The sequence below is a fragment of the Barbus barbus genome (assembly GCF_936440315.1).
Source record: "Barbus barbus genome assembly, chromosome: 23".
Lineage (NCBI taxonomy): Eukaryota > Metazoa > Chordata > Actinopteri > Cypriniformes > Cyprinidae > Barbus > Barbus barbus.
Window position 1 is genome coordinate 280,227 of NC_136751.1, and position 18,472 is coordinate 298,698.

General features: G+C 38.3%; 1 protein-coding gene across 8 annotated transcripts in view; it reads right to left on the minus strand.

Annotated features, from left to right (window-relative positions):
* The window catches only part of LOC306842841 (reelin-like), a 140,707-nt gene that overhangs the window by 81,498 nt on the left and 40,737 nt on the right, over positions 1–18,472 (minus strand). For all 8 annotated transcript variants that reach the window (XR_013781786.1, XR_013781787.1, XM_079373969.1 and 5 more), the window contains exon 4: positions 4,441–4,511. Coding sequence is in view for 6 of the 8 variants with exons in the window: in XM_079373969.1 (XP_079230095.1) it covers positions 4,441–4,511 (71 nt within the window). In the remaining 2 variants the exon portion in view is untranslated. The remainder of the gene's footprint in view (positions 1–4,440; positions 4,512–18,472) is intronic.

Below are 18,472 nucleotides of genomic sequence, written 5' to 3' on the forward strand. Positions count from 1 at the left end.
CTGTGTGTGTGCACTATGGATGGGTTAAATGCAGAGCACAAATTCAGAGTATGGCCGTATATCACTTCACTTTTTCACTTATGTAAAAAAGCTGGAGGGCTAGTAATTTCCTACTGCTAAATTCTGTTAATTATTGGACAGAAAACCTCCACATGTAATAACCTAGAACACTGTCTAACACTTGATGGCTGCTCTGTCAGTTCTTTGTCATCAGTTAGGAACCTAGGTGTGCTATTTGATAGTAGGGGTGTAGCGGTACACAAATATGATGGTTCGGTACGTACCTCGGTTTTAATGTCACGGTTCGGTATGATTTTGGTACAGCAGGGGGAAAAACTAAACTTTTTTTTTTTATAAACAGTGGTTTACTGAACAAGTTGCTCTTTCTTTAAATACATTCAGTTATAGTTTAAATTTTCTTAGTGCTAAAAAGCTACCTCAGCTTATGCATAAAAGGGAGCCCTTTTACATTATAAGGTTACAATTAGGCCTAACAACTTAACCCAAACTTAATTTAATTACTATTTATTTTTAAATAGATGATCAACACTCAACTTAAAAAAAAAAAAAACTGTATGCAAACGTATAAATTGCACTTAATGCAGTTTTTAAATGAACTTATAATAACATTTCTAGGCTACTTGTTAAAATATTATAATATTCAATTACACACTGGCTGTCAGTGTCATGAATCCGGTTCATGGTCTTCCGCACACTCATCATCAGAGGTCTCCCTGCCATCATATTGACTCTTGCACCACACTACTGTTGCTCTTCACCCACGGACTACAATTCCCATCATCAATTGCACTGACGACACACAGCTGTCACCAATCTCACATTGCTCTGATCACACATCTGATTGCACTGATTACACATGCTTTATAAGCCATGAACTTCCTCTCTGTCTTTGCCGAGTATTGTTTGTCCGAGTATAACACTCTTCTAGTGTTAGCTGCCCTTAGTCCTTACTATGTAATTTAGAGAGCAACTTAACGGTGTGCAATTGTTTTTAACTGGTTATATGTTGGTTTGTAGTGTTTGTTGTTACTATGTAGTTTATTTATATATGCAAACTGCCTATCTTGGCCAAGACACTCCTGGAAAAGAGATTTTAATCTCAGTGAGTCTTTTCCTGGTTAAATAAATGAATCTGAAATTAAATGCAACTTGATTTTATTTCCGCGCTGTTCTGTTGATATCTTTCAACGGTTGAAACACTGATTGAGCAATTACTTGAGGTATGAGATGTTCAGTCCTGTTTATTCGCATTAAGACTAATAGTACACCTAGAGACGACCTCTACAGCCCGGAATGTCAGCGGAGACCAGGACAACTAGATAAGCCCTAGAGATAGATCCCATCCGAAGACTTCATCACATAGACGGCCATCGGCACAAATCCTCAGCAAAGACCACAAGAACCAGACGAATCCTTGCACAGACCAGCTTCGGCTCCAGAGCCTGGTTTCTCCCATGGTTTTCTTCTCCATTCCTGTCACCAATGGTTCCTTGCCACTGTTGTCTTTGGCTTGCTTAGATAGGGACACTTTATATTTGTCAATATTATGGCCTTGATTGCACAGACCAGGGGCAACCCTACCCCTGGCACAGACACTAATGGAAGAGAACTGAACTGAGTTGGAAGATGACATCACTGAATCAACAATGAACTGAATTTAACTGGAAAACTGACTGTTTACTATTGTCCTCTTTTTAGAACTGTTTTAGAAGATTGGAATTTTATTTGCATAATTGACACACTATTTTCCTGTTTAATACTGTAAATCTGCTTCGACGCCCTCTGTTTTGTATAAATCTCTATATAAATAAAGGTGATGTGACACACACACACACATACAATGAGTGTAATAACCTCTCTCTGCACATGACCTTTGTCTGTGGAGTTCTGCTCTCGTTCTCTGCCGTTCATTCGTCAACCTCTTCTTCTGTATACATCAGGCGTTCAACACAGCAGACAGTCACACTCGTTTCAGGCTTAGTTTAATCCTTGATCGCTTTCTTAAGAACTTTAATTACCTCTGGCGCTCTTCCTGTAGATCTGTGCTAATGCAACCGGCTTATACTGACAGTTTAACAGCCCCGCGCTTCCAATGAGCCTCGGCTGCAGATTTGGAGCAGACCGATTCATCTCCAACTTCTCTAATGCAAAGCTGGACATTCAGATGAAAGTTGGCACTGTGTGTTATTAAGGGGCGCGAGTGCTAGCGTTTGGGTGTCTGAGGCGCAGGACATTATTTTCCAGGTGCACATATTTCATCTTTAGCATATCTCTCCATCTAAAGGCCGCGCGTCTGCTGTCGTATATCTCCTCTGCTTCTGATCGTCCTCTTCTCCTCTCCTCTGCCCAACACTGATCGCCCCCCATGAGTTATAGTCACTTTTCGATAATCAATCCTCAGGGATACGAGTCCAGCGTGTCCCATAAAGCCCTAATTTATGGAGCTGCTGGAAATTGCAGAGTTCTCTGGTCGCTTTTCCTCATCTCGACCTGTCACAGATATCACTCTTTGATATACTAGCATCATCTGCGGCTCTCTCTCTCTCTCTCTCTCAGTGAAGTTCTGCCGCTTTGATAGTCTCTGTTTAGCATGCCTTTATGTGTTTATCTGTGGATACATGCTGTCATTTGTCTGTTCATTCCAGCTAGTCTTCTGGCTCATTTCACTTTCATACACTTGATGATTTTCCTCTTTCTGCATGGAAACTAATGGTAAACAGTGGGTAATAAAATGCAGCAGTCTGGTTTCAGAGGTACAAATCCATTCATTTTCTCCATAACAATAACATATAAAGCTTTCAGCACAGACCTACTCTGAGCTCAGAATCTGTTAAATGATGAAATATGCTTCTGGTCCGTGAGATTTTTAACTTTACAATATGCTGCGTTCAACAGTGACTAAAATCACACTATCCACAATAAAACTGCTGTCATCCCTATTGCTTTTATAAACACAGTTACCACATAATAAAAACACAAGTACCCTTGTGAAAAAGAAGTGTGGGTAACACTTAATTTTACAATGTCCTTGTTACACATGTTGCATGTTCTTATTATAGTAATAACAGTAAATTATGCATAATTACATGCAACTAACTTTAAACCAAACTTTAACCATAAAGTATGTACGGTACATAATAAAGATAAAATAGAACTCACTCATAATGGTGTAATTACACTGTAATAAAGTGTAACCTGGTATTGAATGTGCACTTGCAGTGTACTTTAAAATTTAAAGTAAATTCTTTAATTCTGTCAAATTCTGCTTTTAGGTGCATCCAAATAAGCACTCTGAAGTATTTGCATTTAATAAACATTTTAACTGTATAATACATTTTCAGTAAGTGTCCAAAAAAAACAGTAGATTAAGATCACACTTAAGCAAATTATTTTATTTCCATAATGAACACTTTTTTTCAAAAGTGCCTTTCTTATTCAAAAGGGCAGACATACAAATCTTCATAAAATCATCTGAATCATCAGGTTAATGACGAGTCTTTCTTCCAGCAGTATATGTAAACTAAGGTCAAAGTCTGCTCTCTGAAGTGACATGAAGACGGGTATTTCAGCTCACTGACTAATGCTAGTGTATTTTAGCATGACTGATACTCTCCAATGACAACTCTGTATTGACTTTTCCCTTGTATTTTTGTGTTTTCACAGATTTTAAATACCCTTTATTGCTTTGAATGTTGACGTGTTATTCATCTCAGAGTTGTTTTTTCTGATTGTTTGAAAATGCCTATGGAGAAGATAGGAAGCTCTCTAGAGGCCACAGCACTGCTGAAATACGCTCTATTCAGTGATTGTAGCCTTGTTGACCCTTAACCCCACAACCGCACATGTCGCTCTGAAACATTATCAGCCAGTCAAAAGTCTGCCCTGTCCTCGCTCACTTTCTTAAAGCTTCAGCAGCTCTCAGTCTCAGATCTTCTCTTGAGCCGTGTGCTAATCTGCTCATGTCTCATCACTGACGGAGATTTGCCCCATTTCTCTATTTCACGTATTCAGTCTTGCTGGGATATTTATAATTCCTTTAACCACTCAAAGCTTTAAGCCCTTCAAACTTGAAATGGATTTCTTTAAAATCTTCATGTGTAAGTGCTGAAAAAACTTTCATGCCCTTATATTGCGTGTTATTCAGTAGTTCAGAGTTCTTGGCAGGTTGAAAGTTTGCATCAATTGTCTTTGCACACACAGATGAAGCGATTTTAGTTTTTTAGTAAGTATTCTTATGTATTCTAAGTAATCTATGTTCTTATGGTCAGTGAGCACAACATTCATACTATTCATGTTACTGAATAGGAATGCATGTGTGTTCTGTCATTCGATGCTGAAGATCAGACTGTGTGTATATTTAGTTTCTCTGTCATTTCTTTAACACCCATCTGAAGTTTACGGATCAGAGATGCTCCTCACCTCCCTGCTCACAGAGCTGCTGTGCCAGAGCGTCCTTGAAGATGATCTGTCCTCGGTGCGTCGCTGTGGCCCTGAGGGACAACAGACCGAGAGAAAGAGAGAAATATTACAGAGCGTCAGCCAGCAGAAGGAGAGGAGAGCGATAACATGCCCATTACCTAAAAGAAGATGAAGTGTTTCTTCTGGAAGTGGATTAAAGTTCTGACGGAGGACTGAAATCTGGCTGTAGGTCTTCATGTCAGAGACAGCGATCGGAGGTCAAGAGGTCAGGAGGAGGATGAGGCTTTATGAGCTGTTAGGAGCTTCTTTATAGACAGCGGTTTCATTACATTGGCGCAAACTGGGCTACGGGATCGATTTATATACTTATGCCTCAAATATGTTCTAAAAGATGTTCTAGCGTTTTGATAATGTTCCCATTAAGTTATGAAACCTTTATTTTCGAATGTTCTCTGAATATTCAAAACATCCAGTTTTTTAAATAAAAAGTTCTGTCATGAAACTCTAGATGGCGCAGTCCGATAGGTCTAACTCAATCTGACATAATGACATCATTATCACATAGCGAAGCTCATTGGTTCTTTTTGTATCAGCAGCCAATGAGGTTGCTGCTCAACATTCAAATACTTGGCTTATGCTTGCTGTACAGTTGCAGCACTTCAGAAACCCTCCACCTTCCCCAGTTCCACCTGTATAGATCTGCTACCGGGTGATCATGTATGCTATATGGCGGTTATTCATATATGTTATATACGGTGACCGAGAGAGCGCAACGTGCTGCAAATAAAAAAAAACCCCTGTAAATTAAGAAAACAACTTCCTCAATTTTACAACGCACATGCTGAAAATGCTCACAACAACCAAATCGAAACGCACTGCAAATAGAAAAAAACGCCTGCAAATTAAGAAAACAACTTTTGTCAGTTTGACAACATACACACTGCAAATGCTCACAACACAAACAAAAGGAAAAGCACTGCAAATAAAATGTATTTGTATTGTGAGCATTTACCCCACCTGCTGTCAAACTGATGAAGATGTTTTCTTGATTTGCTGGTGCTTTTTCTATTTGCATGTGTTTTCTGAAGTTGTAGCGCGTTGAGCTCTCTCAGCCACCGTAGTTATATGTGCAGCAGTAGTATTTCTTACATGCTCACAGCAGCATGTTGTGGATGTATTAGCAAGTCTCAGTACTTGCTCAGCCGCAGGAGATCTATTCCACCAAGACCAAATACATTAACATTGTCATGGGTTACACTTTATTTCGATAGTCCACTTTAGACATTCTACTAACTATAAGTAACTTTGTAACTATATGTCATATTCTCATTAATTTGCAACTACATGTCTACTAACTCTCAGTAGGGTAGGTTTAGGGTTAGTAGAGTAAGTTGACATATAGTTGCAAAGTTTCTTATAGTCAGTATGTTGTATGTTGTGGATCCATCAAAATAAAGTGTTAGAAGATATTAAGCAGACCGTCTACTAATACTCTAATGACTGCTAGTTGACATGTAGTTGCAAAGTTACTTACTGTTAGTAGAATGTCTTTAGTGGACTATCGAAATAAAGTGTTACCTTGTCATGTACATTACCATGCCAATCCCTCTGACAGTTGTCATGACACAAATGTTTTTAAGGAGTTTTATTGGTTATATGAATGTTAAAGGAACAATAATGTTTTTAATTCAACATTTTGTGAATTTTACAATTGAATGTTCTCTGAACGTTCTGAAACCAATAGTAACATAAAAAAGCATCCAACAACAACATTTCAGAAATAAAATGATCCATGGGCAATGTATCAATAATGTTTTTGTGCTGATGTTTTGAGAACATTATTAAAGACCAGAAAACTCCCCATCAAAAAAAATTAAAAAAGGTTCTAAGTTTTGCTAATGGTTCACTAAGTTATGAAAACATTATTTCTGAATGTTCTCTGAAGACCACAGCTGTGATTGGTCGAGTCACATACCCTTCATCAGGATGACAAAACATATCCGCCATAGATTCACACTCTGAGACTGAATGGATGGAGTCTGATTGCTGGAAGCTTCTGAAAGAATCTTTTGGTAAAATATTTTAATTCACTATATAAAAAAAAAAAAAAAAATCCCTGTACTACACCGCACACACGCACACGGACACACGCACACACGCACACGGACACACACACCTATGTAATTATGTGTGATGTATGTTTTTATCACAATCACCAGCTTGAGTGTCCATGAGCTCCACTAGAGGGCACTCCATTCCTGACTATTGTCACTCCCCTCCAGACTGTTGTCATATTCTCAGACTATATTACCCATAATCATCTGCCCGGACTCATCACCAATTGCAGTCACCTGTATCTCATTACCTTATCAAGCTCACACTATTTAAGATGCACATCCACGCATGCACGCACGCACACACACACACCGTCTATTGCTGGATATTGTTAGCCTGTAACATTTAATAGTTTCTGTGTTTATCCATGTTTCCTTGCCTTCTTCGTGTGTTTATCTTTGACTGTTTATCTGTTTTATGACTGTTGGCTGCCTGCCCTGACTTTCACCTGTTTTTGGATTACCTTGTTTGCTACTGTTTGCTGGTACTGTACCTTGCCTGTCTGACTACATTTTTTATTAAAGCCTGTATTTGGACTCACATCTCCGTTGTCACGACTATGGAAGCAGAATAATGACAATAGTTTTTGAAACATAAAGCATGCTGAATTACACAAATAAAAAAAAAAAAAAGATGCATTGCAATTAACAGTGCTTGCATTTTAATGCATTGTATTTCCAGGACTTGCATTTTTAGGTCCTGAAATTTAACATAGTTGTTTATTTAAGCTGTGAATATATCAATTCAAAATATTTCACACACATTTTCATAATTAAAAATTCAATAATTCATATTCACCTTCCAGAATTCACTTCCAAAATATTCAGTCTGTTTAAAAATACAATGTATAATATTCGACAGGCAAATTTCGGTCATTTTATTTAACTTTCCAAATTCGCTGTCACAAATTCAGTGGTTAAAATTTAGCAGAAAACTCAGCGTTGCACATCCGGGACCCGCAGGAATTGTAGTAGAGCGCCGATGCATGATCTCCAGCTGATGTCAGTCGCTCACCAGCAGGTGGCTCAAGCAGCTGTTGATGAAGGACATATGTGGATCAAGGCATTCATTTACAAAAACTGATTTGCAGAAATGGAGCAAGCGCTAAGTAGAAGTTTTGATTATCGGTGCCAGTATAAACATGTGGAAAAGCTGATTGTGTGTATGTTTAATTCAACATCTTTGCTGTTTCCAGTAGCCTACATGTAAGCAGCTTTCTCTAACACAAAGGAGATTATAATGCTCTTTTACCTAACGCTGAAGAACAGAAATAACATTACATCTGAGGAAGACATATATTGCTTTTGGTTGCTTAGTTTCTGTAACTTTGTATCATGGCTTGTGTGACACTGTGCTGTAATACTGGGGTTCCCCTCATACGCCACACTCCAGGATTCCCCAACAATGCGTAACGCGCCTCAGTGAACAAATACAGTGATATAAGACCTCAGATCTCAGAATCATGAATAAAGTGTATTCTTTTGATACTGTATTAGTTGACTGAGGCTTGTTATGCATCGTTGGGGAATCCTGGACAGGGTTTCCGCGGGGTCTTAAAAAGTCTTAAATTGTACAAGAAAGTCTTAATTATGATTTCAAGAGGTCTTAAATTTGGAGACGGAAAGACAAGAATTGCGATATGGCTGAATATGACGAATATGACTTCAAAAGGCTATGATTTCATTAAATAAACATGAGAGCTGCAAGTTCAAAGTCCGGTGCTGCGAGGCTTTGTGTAATTTACTGTCTTTACCGGGAAAACTGTTATATTTCAGTAATAAATGATTTCTGCCCTAAAACATGTGTCTGCTGGCCTGGAGAGGTCTATGCTTTCCTCGCATTTCCCACACAAGCACCTATGAATCAAAAACGTGTTTATCTCTCTCTCCTGCGGTGATAAGGAACCACTATCACGTAACGTTAGTGTCGGATATTAACGAGTGTGACACACCTGATCAACGCTTATTAGTTTCTATTACTGGTAGTATCAATACTAGCATTGCTATTGCCTGATTACTAGCTAACGTGTGTATATCTGTCAGCTAACACTGATCGCTCACCAAACACCTGCCCTGTTCTCCTCACATCAACTCAATTTGTCTTCTCTGACCGTTGTTCTGTTTAATCCTGGCCTGTCCTGCTCTCTTGGCTGCATAGCAGGCTCATCATTTTATCTGTGGTCCGTCATATGAGTGTAAATACACATTAAACATTTCCTCAGCGTCCGAACTGTCTGCGATCCATTGTTTTCCTGTGGTTTAAATGAACTGCTCTCCCTTTTGATGCGTCACTTCTGGTTTTGGCGCGTTTCATATGCAGAAGTAAAATTCTCTCACAAAAACGACTCCAGAAGCCTTAATAGCGTATTTTAAAGTATATTTTAAAGAAAATCTAGTTCCTACAGTATTTTTCTGTACATCGACTCACTGGAGTCTCTAACCTGCAATATGCCCTTTAAATCAGATTTTTTCACACACACTCCCACATACAGATTTAATTGAGTTCTTTCATAAGTTGCAGTGACTGTTCTAAAATATGAAACACCAATGTTTCAAAAGTTTATTACATGCTTATCCGATAGCTTTTATATTTCCTATAGGGTTTCTGTATATGCTTTATTTTTTTAAGATTAACTGTTTTTTTTCTAAGGCATTGTTTGATTCCAGTTTTCCTGTCATAGCTATGCAAAGATTTGATTTCAAAAACAATTTCATAGCTATTAAACTATTTTTTGTTATGATTTTAAATCTGTATTTAATCTCAGAATGATCTAAAAGTAAGTCTGAATTTGTGGGGGCTGTTCATCAAAGGGGACATCGGATGCCCATTTTCCACAAATTGGTATGATTCTTTAGGGTCTCCTTGAAGTCGTGAAAAACAACACCCTTTTCATCTTGTCAAAAACAGCTCTGTTCACAGCGTCTCGTTTCGGTGCTTATCTCTTTACATGCTAATGAGCTCTGCTCACCCTGCCCCTCTCTTCTGTTGAAGAGCAAAGATTCGCAAATAATCATAAAAAATAAAAAGTGAGACTTACTTCTTCTGGAGGAGCAGCTGGACCATGAACAATGGGTACTGCTCCATCCTTGAGTTTTAACTTTTTAACAAAACCTGCCTTGAATTGTCCCTCATTCAGAAAGCAGTCTGGAGTAAATGATTTGCGCAGCCAGACATAAACTAATTTAGTGAAAGTGGAGAAGTGAAGTGACGTGTGGCTGAGTATAGTGACCCATACTCGGAATATGTCCCCTACATTTAACCCATCCAAGTGTACACACACAGCAGTGAACGAACGAACGAACGAACACACACACACACACACACACACCCGGAGCATTAGGCAGCCATATTGTTGCAGCACACGGGGAGCAGTAGGGGGTTCGATTTTTGCTCAAGGGTCTCACCTTAGTCGTGGTATTGAGGGTGGAAGAGAGCGCTGGTATTCACTCCAAAATCAAAATGGCTTGATAATTGAGACTGTTTAGGTTCTTGGGGATTAAAAAAAGGAGTGAATTTGTAACATTGTAGGGTGGTTGTGTCCACACACTGCTAAGACACATTTATATGCAAATGAAGATATTTTGCATCTAATGTCTACTTTAAAATTAAAATATTATAATCTTTATTATCTTAGTTATCAGTGTTGAGTAAGGTTTACCCTGCCTGGTTTACATGTTTGAAAATGATTAACAGCTGAAAACATTAGAAATTTAGAAAAGTAATCAAAAAGTAATCAAATGTAATCAGTTACATTACTTTAATAAAGTAATTGAAAAGTTACACTACTTTTTACATTTTAAGTAGGGAAACTTGTAATCTGTAACCTATTACATTTCCAAAGTAATCTTCCCAACACTGACTAATAGTGATTCCATTTATCTCTTGATGGCATGTTTTATGTCAAGTTTACTTGTGAGGGGAAAAAAAATAAAACATTCACAAAAGCATATAATTTTCCAAAGTTCCCAGCCAATGCTTTTGATCAAAATATACAGTATTCTCCTGTGTCTGGTGTTGATTCTTTCACCTTTGTGTTTGTCACCAGTCTTTTCATTTTTATTAAAGAATGAATCATTTGTAACAGAAGCTTAAGCGGAGCATGTGGATATAATTCAGCCATAGAGGAGTGTATTAATAGCAGCTCTCATGACCCGCGGTCCACACACACACACGCACCCGCTGTGGGCTTTCACAGCCTCCTCGCTCAACATCTCACCTCATCTCTGATAAAGACCTGCAGCGGCTCCTACAGTTCAGTCTTCTGTGTTCTGTAACTCTGGCTGTGACCTACGGCTCTGCTCTGCAGCATTCGCTGATGGAGGTTTTGTGCTGCTTTCCTTCCCTCTACAGACATGAATAGCTGTTTACTTTCAGGTCAAAGAGCTGCACAGGTCATCCTGTAGCTTCATTAACCACATGTAAGACCACTGGTGATCTGCTGTCTGCTACAGAACCTTGTTTTAAACTTTTACATTTCATAATTTCACAGATGCCTCCGTCCATTTATTGATGAATACACTTTTAATATCACTGTTACACAGAGAGTCTTACTGAGAGCAAGAAGATCATGCAGCTGTATTTAACATAGGAAAACACTAAAATCCAAGAACAAAACCTGATAAAACCAAGGCAAATGTGAGGGCTAAAATACAGGAGGACTAATGGGACACTGCTGAAAACAAATCGACAAAGGCTGTGTCTGTAATCTAAGACAGCTGCCTTCAGACTCTGGTTTATGAAGATCTTTCTCATAATACCTCTTTCAGACTCTATCACATCCTTATGTCTAATGATCAAGAGCAATTTCATATAAGCTTTAGCTTACTGACTTCCAACGCTTGTGATTCCACATCCAGAATAAAATGTTGAAAACACAATTACATATTAAGTCATTCTGCTTATTTCAACCGAAACCGATGACGGCATCTTAATAGACAGCATGTCATGCAGTTTTTTGATTCTGGATGCTCTTCTACCTCCATACTACCTGTGAAGACCTGTTTTCTAACCCTAGTATAGATGACGTGTCATGTTCTTAAGTGTAGTCAATAAATGCCATTAGATTAATTGCTCAATCTTGCAGAAAACTGCTCGATCCTGCAGGTTTGCATTGCTCAACATCAGAAAGATCTGTCCCTTCCTAAAGGAGCATGCTGCACAACTTCTTGTCCAGGCCTTTGTCATTTCTAGACTGGACTACTGCTCTTCTGGCTGGACTTCCATCATGCACAATATGATATATGTAAGGATTTACAGTAAGGTTTTAGACCATATCATAGTACTGAGACTGCTTTCATTAGAGTTACAAACGACCTGCTTTTATCATCTGATTGCGGTTGCATCTCTCTATTAGTGCTACTGGATCTTAGCTCCATGTTTGACACTATCGACCACAACATTCTTTTAAATAAACTAGAAAATTATGTTGGCATTAGAGGAAGTGCACTGTCATGGTTAAAATCATACTTATCTGACCGCCATCAATTTGTGGCAGTAAAAGAAGAGGTGTTAATTATTGGACCAAAAGCTTTTACATGTAATAACCTAGATCACTGTCTAATACTTGATGGCTGCTCTGTAAATTCTTCGTCATCAGCTAGGAACCTAGGCGTACTTTTTGATAGCAATATTTCCTTCAAAAAACATGTTTCTGTTACGTGTATACATGTCTAGTTTCCGGTTTATCCTTATTTGGTATTGTTCCGGTTCCTGTCATTTGTTAATCATCGTTTATTACATTCACCTATTTTGTATTAGTCATCTTGTTTACTCCTTTGTTTCCTGATCTTTATAAACACTCAGTTTCGTTGCAGTCTTTGTCCGATCTTAGTTATGTTTATGTGTGTATTCTCAGATATCCTGAGTTTTCTATTAAATGTTGCTTCTCACAAAACCTCCTGTTGTCTCCAGCGCCTTCCTGCCTTAACACACTGTAACAGAAGATTGGACCCGCAAAGGAATGGATGACCGAACCCTGTTCATTTCCCTGGCACACGGTAATCCCGAGCCATTCAATTATGCAAGGGCATTTGTGCCGCTCGCCCTCACCAGTTCCCTCGAAGACAAAGTCCTCAAGACACTGTTCTGGCTCGGGATCTCTTACCATCAGTCAATGAAGCTCCCAGACACCTCCAACCTGAATTGGAAGGAGACGGTCATCCGGTGTCTGGAGAGTCTCCGATCCCGAGCCGGAGTCCCGTCCGAGGTCCATGTGCCTGACCAATGACTGCAGTCACCCACATTCCCGTATGTTCCCGCGAGCCTGTAACGTCGTTTCCTTTCCTTTCCTTTCCTTTCCTTTCCTTTCCTTTCCTTTCCTTTCCTTTCCTTTCCTTTCCTGTCCTTTCCTGTCCTTTCCTTTCCTTTGTATAAAAGTATAAAACAATGATCTTAAAACGAGGATAAATGAGTGTCCGGCTCAAGCCTGCACTGGTAGATGGACATAGCATTTCAAAACCAGACTGACCTAAAACCGTCCGGATGACCACCTTACAAACACTCCCACCAAACACATTAATATACATTCATAAACTCATCGCAGGTTTTTAGCAGTGTCCTCAGTTTAGAACTAACCCAAACCAAACACTTGAACAAGCTAATTAGCTAGTCAACTCTAAATACGAACATGAAGTTCTTATACATATTGCATTGTTTTAATTTACTATGAAATGTAGCTTTTTTTAAGAAAATACATTTTGGCATGAGGTCAGCAGATGGAGTTTTGCTGGACTTTTGTTTCAGATTTAGTCTCTGACAACGAAAGCATTTATGGTTGTGAGGCATTTATGCTTCTGCTCTCATGAATAACCAAACAACATCTCATGAATAAATAACAAACTGCAAAATGGAGAGAGGGAGAGATGTTGAGGGGGGGGGGGGGGGGGGGGGGGGTCAACAAAATCACATTCATCTTTCAGGGCTTGGTAAAGACAAATTTGGAAATGGGATTTATGAATAAAACATCGAGCATAATGAAGAGCAGGAGGTTACGTTGGAGCAAAGCACTTCAATATTTATGAAACGAGTCCCAGACGGCTTGTTCGCTAATATGGCAACATTAGAGGAAAAACACGCAGTAATGTGCTTCATTTAATATGTTTAATGCTCTTACTCACACAAAGTCTGGTGTCAAGGAAGACAAAAATATGTGTAGTTACTTTCATACGTGTTTGGTCTGGCATAATACATTTAAAACAGCCTTGCTTACTGTATTGTAAGCAGCTTCCACTGTTAAACACTGTGAAATTCTGGAGAAGAACGTTTAACACAGCTTTTGAAGTGTGTTCAAGGTTTCAGGTATTGACATAATTTCCATCTGTGATCATTAAAGATAATTTGACTTTGGCTTCAAAAGGCACATAACTTCATGCACAAAATTGACAACCAACCTCAAGGACATCTGACTTATCTGATGTTTTAGCGTAATACAGTACATCCTGCTGTATCTCTGAATTGAGTGGATGAGCAGGCGAGTATCAGCGGTCAAACTGATTCAGTATGTGTGTTTCTCACAGATGGCCAGCTGGCTGTGTCATGACTAGCTCTGAGGACATCATGCTTTAGCGAAGAAGGAGGTTTAGAGACAGAGAGACAAGACGCTCCAGCACACAATAACAGCTCAAGAACTGAATCCATCAGTCCAGACTAAACGTGTTTCTCTGATTGCATTACCATCAATTCTCACACAATCTACTGTCTTTCGTTTATTAGTCATGTGACACTTGTAGATTGAAATGCTTGTATTGATGCATGTATATTCTACAGCGGTGCAATACAAAACAAGAATATAAAATCATTTACTAACCCTCATGTCACTCCAAGCACAAATGAAGATATTTGTGATATTGCCATAATACTGTACGTCCATTAAAATTCACTGTGCAGTCAAAACTTTAATGCAAAACCAAAACCCAGTTTAAAAGGACATCGTAAGAGTAAGTCATGTGAATGGTTTTATTCAAGTCGTCTGAAGAGACACAATTGCTTTATATTGATGAACAGATTTAATTTAGGCTTGGATTCATGTTTAAACTTTAAACAACGCACATACCAAATTGTGAATAGCTTACAGTATAGAGAAATATACAAATCTGTCTATATTCTTTCTATATTTTTACTGCTGTATTGTATTATATTTAATTTCTTTGTCTGTGCAGTCAGTGTAAATGACAGGCGTAACTGTAGCAAAAGTTATGCGTTTTAAAACAAAAATGCACTATTGTAAATGTTGCCTTGGTGTTATTATTATTGTGTTAGTATATCTACACTGTCTGCACTTCACTACAAGACCAATTCCTTGAGTGTGTGAACAAACTCTTTCTGATCCTGATTCTGATTCCTAGAGATCATCAGATATGGTCAACAGAAGCTCATTCGTTCTAGTGGGTCGTACGGTTGAGATTCTGTGTTTAAAAATCATCCATCAGGCATCATTAGGTAGGCCTATACACTTTACATCAATGACACTTTTATCTAAAGTGACTTAAATCATAGAAAACATTCAATCAGTTCATGCGTTCCCTGCATAGTGAACCCAGGACACTGGTGTTGTTGGTGTCATGATCTACTATTCAAACTACAGGAATGATAATGAACTCATGACTAATAAACAAACACTGTGTGACCAAGCTGATGAATCCAGACATCCACAGCAAACATGCACATGAAGCGCTGAAGACCTGCGGCATGACAGAGGATCAGCGATTCACTCATACAATTGCACCTACTAGACTGACTGCTAATTAACACGTTAGGTCTGTTTGATTAGCCATGGATGACGACATTATTGAGGTTGTTCTGTTAGCGACAGCATTCTTCTGTTCAGTGCAGTTTTGTACAGTAACTTGTAGCAGCAAGATTTAGAGTTAAGCTTATGAGAAGAAAAGAAGAACAAAAGAGAAGAACAACAGTGGAAGACAACTTAAAGGAATTCATTTGAAATAAAAAAACTCCTGCAATTTAACAACCTGTTATAACTTTGTTTTTATTCCATTATTATTATTCAGTTTCCTATGGCTTGAAGGTATAACATTGTACATTATAATGCATCTGTGTCATACAGTTTTACATATGTTTTAAAGCTGTAACACACACACACACACTCACAAGAGCTCAAACTCAGCCTCTAACAGCACAACATCGCACTTCTCTCTAATCATGATTAATAACAGGAATTATATCCAGTGTCGCCGCCTGTTCCACACGCTTATTTTGCACATTTGGATTTAGCCTTTAAAATAATGATTTAATTGGCTGATTGATCTTTCTTGTTGAGCGCCAGCTGCAACGGCTGACGAGTAATCAATCAGAACAAGGCAAAACAATATTTAGCCTGCTTTTCTCTCTTCTTATCTTATTTTGTCTGAAAGACGTGAGTGTCTAACCTGCGTTGATCAAATTACGTCGTGTTGTGGTATGAATAGAGAGCGAGGAAGCATTTGTTGTTGAGAGCGCTCCCTCGGCGCATGCAGATTTAATGAGCGTTTAGAGGAGGCTTCCAGGGAGCTGTTGGCAAATTACCTGCTCATTATACCGGGTCACTGCAAGTAATTTAAGTAAAGGTGAAAATTAAATGACCTTGACGACAGTTAAGAGCTAATTACAAACAAGAGCATTAAGGCAGTCTGACATCATTTGGTGTCTGAAGGGACTGTAGAGTGTGACTGTGATCTCAGTCTCTACAGATAACATAAGATTCAGCGCTTTATACTGGACATAGAGTTCATTCAGCAGACCAGCGCAGATCTGAGGTCAAGAACTGCTTCATTCAGCCTTCAGTCTCCAGCGGACCGGCCCAACAACAGCTGCAAACCTCCATCCAACCATAAGACACACACACACACACACACACGCCCTGAACTTTCTCACTGCAGACTGAAGAACTGCTATTACAGTTTATTTCAACTGCTTACACACATTTCCAAAACTTTGCCTCTCTTCTTCAAAACTGAACGCACAAATCCAAGAATTGCCCAGACAAAATGCTAAATTCCTCACTGTTAGCACTGCATTCAAAATATCACAAACACATCTCAAAAGCAGACATTTGCAAACACCTTTGCCATAATATTAATTCCTCTTAGATTTGTGTGTTAGAGAATTGTGTGTTGTGTTTTGCAAAAAAAAAAGGGTTTTATGAAATTGAAAACCGAGTCAAAGGCTTAGAATTAGTGTATGGTTTTGCAGATTTGGTGTGTGCTTCTGCTGTTTGAGTGTCAGCTTTCAGAAACTCTGTGACAAGTAAAGAGTCTGTGTGCAAGCAGTTGAAAAAAAACTGTAGCCTAAGTGTTAATCACTGGTTGCAGCTTATAATGCTTTAGCTCCTTCTAGCTGCATCAACAATTGTCCAAGCATCTCATATCTCTGGAAAAGTGCTACCTAACCTGAAGACACATCCAGATCCTTACAGTTTTTTCTAAACTGCTTGCACACAGAATCTTTCCTTGTCACACAGTTTCTGAAAGCTGACACTCAAACAGCAGAAGCACACACCAAATCTGCAAAACCATACACTAATTCTCAGCCTTTGACTCAGTTTTCAATTTCATAAAACACTTTTTGCAAAACACAACACACAATTCTCTATGTAACACACAAAAATCTAACAGGAATTACCTTTTTTTTCAATTGCTAACAAGCATTGTTCAATACCGAACCCACATTTTCAAAACTGTTCACACGTGAAACAGAGGTCTATGCTAAACAAATTGTGAATCATTTTTCATTGCTTTCAGACAAAATGCATTCAAGGACCACAAGTCCATGAACACTTGTCATTCATGCTCCACAATCTGCAAAACAATATACATTTTCAGCACATTTTTCAAATGCTAACACACTTTCAATTAGCACAGATTTATCCCTGTGTGAACATTCAGTAGCAAAACTGATGACAGCAGTCAGAATCTCAGGATGATATGAACAAGAGCACAGGTGGTTATGTGTTTTGGGAAATGAATCCTGGTAGTGCGAGACAAAGAGGAATAGGAGGAGAAAGGAAAATGAAGGGGACAAGGTCAAATGTCATTTGTTGCTGATGAAATATCAAGCACTATAGTTGAGCATGTTCTTGTGTAATGATGTAATGATCGTAAGGAAGCTGCCTGCAGGATCATCTACCGGGTTTTTAATTGACTTACACATTACAATTACAGTACTTCAGATCAGAAAACTTTCATTGCTCTTTGTACTGTAAATACTGTAGCACACAGTTAAACTATAACTGTTGAACTGATTTGTAGCCAAGTACTTCTTACATGTGTTTGTGCAGAACCGAGAGTCGACTGTCGAGGGGAGGCAGAGAAAGTCTTTTCTCAGAAGACTAAGAAACTGCTATAGTATAACTAATAAGTATATTACTAATACTGTAATGCAACTTGGCAGAGGATGCTGTATTTATTTATTTATAGCTCTACAGTAAATTCAGTACAGTATATAATATATAATACAGTATATTCCAGTGTGTTTACTGTATATTCAGTTGTATTTAACCGTAATTTTTATCTTCTAGTGCTTTTCATCTACTGTAAGATCTCTTTACAGTAGTGTAATGATTCAAGATTCAAGATTCAAGATTCAAGAGTTTTATTTGTCACATACACAATTATACAGAGTATAACCAGCAGTGAAATGTAGGTCAGGTCCGCTCCAAGGACAGTGCAATTATAAAGTATACAAATATTAAGAGAAGAAAAGTAGAAAAAAAATAAATAAAAGAATAAAATAAAATAAAAGATAAGATAAGATAAGATAAAAAATATAAATATAAATGTGCAGGTCAGTATGTTGTTGACTTAAATAGTAATAAGAGGAATGTGCAAAAATAATGTGCAAAAAGTTGTCCAGGGTATTTAAATAGCAGCAATATGAGGTAGAGAAAAATGATGAATAGCTTATTGATATGGTGATATTACATGGA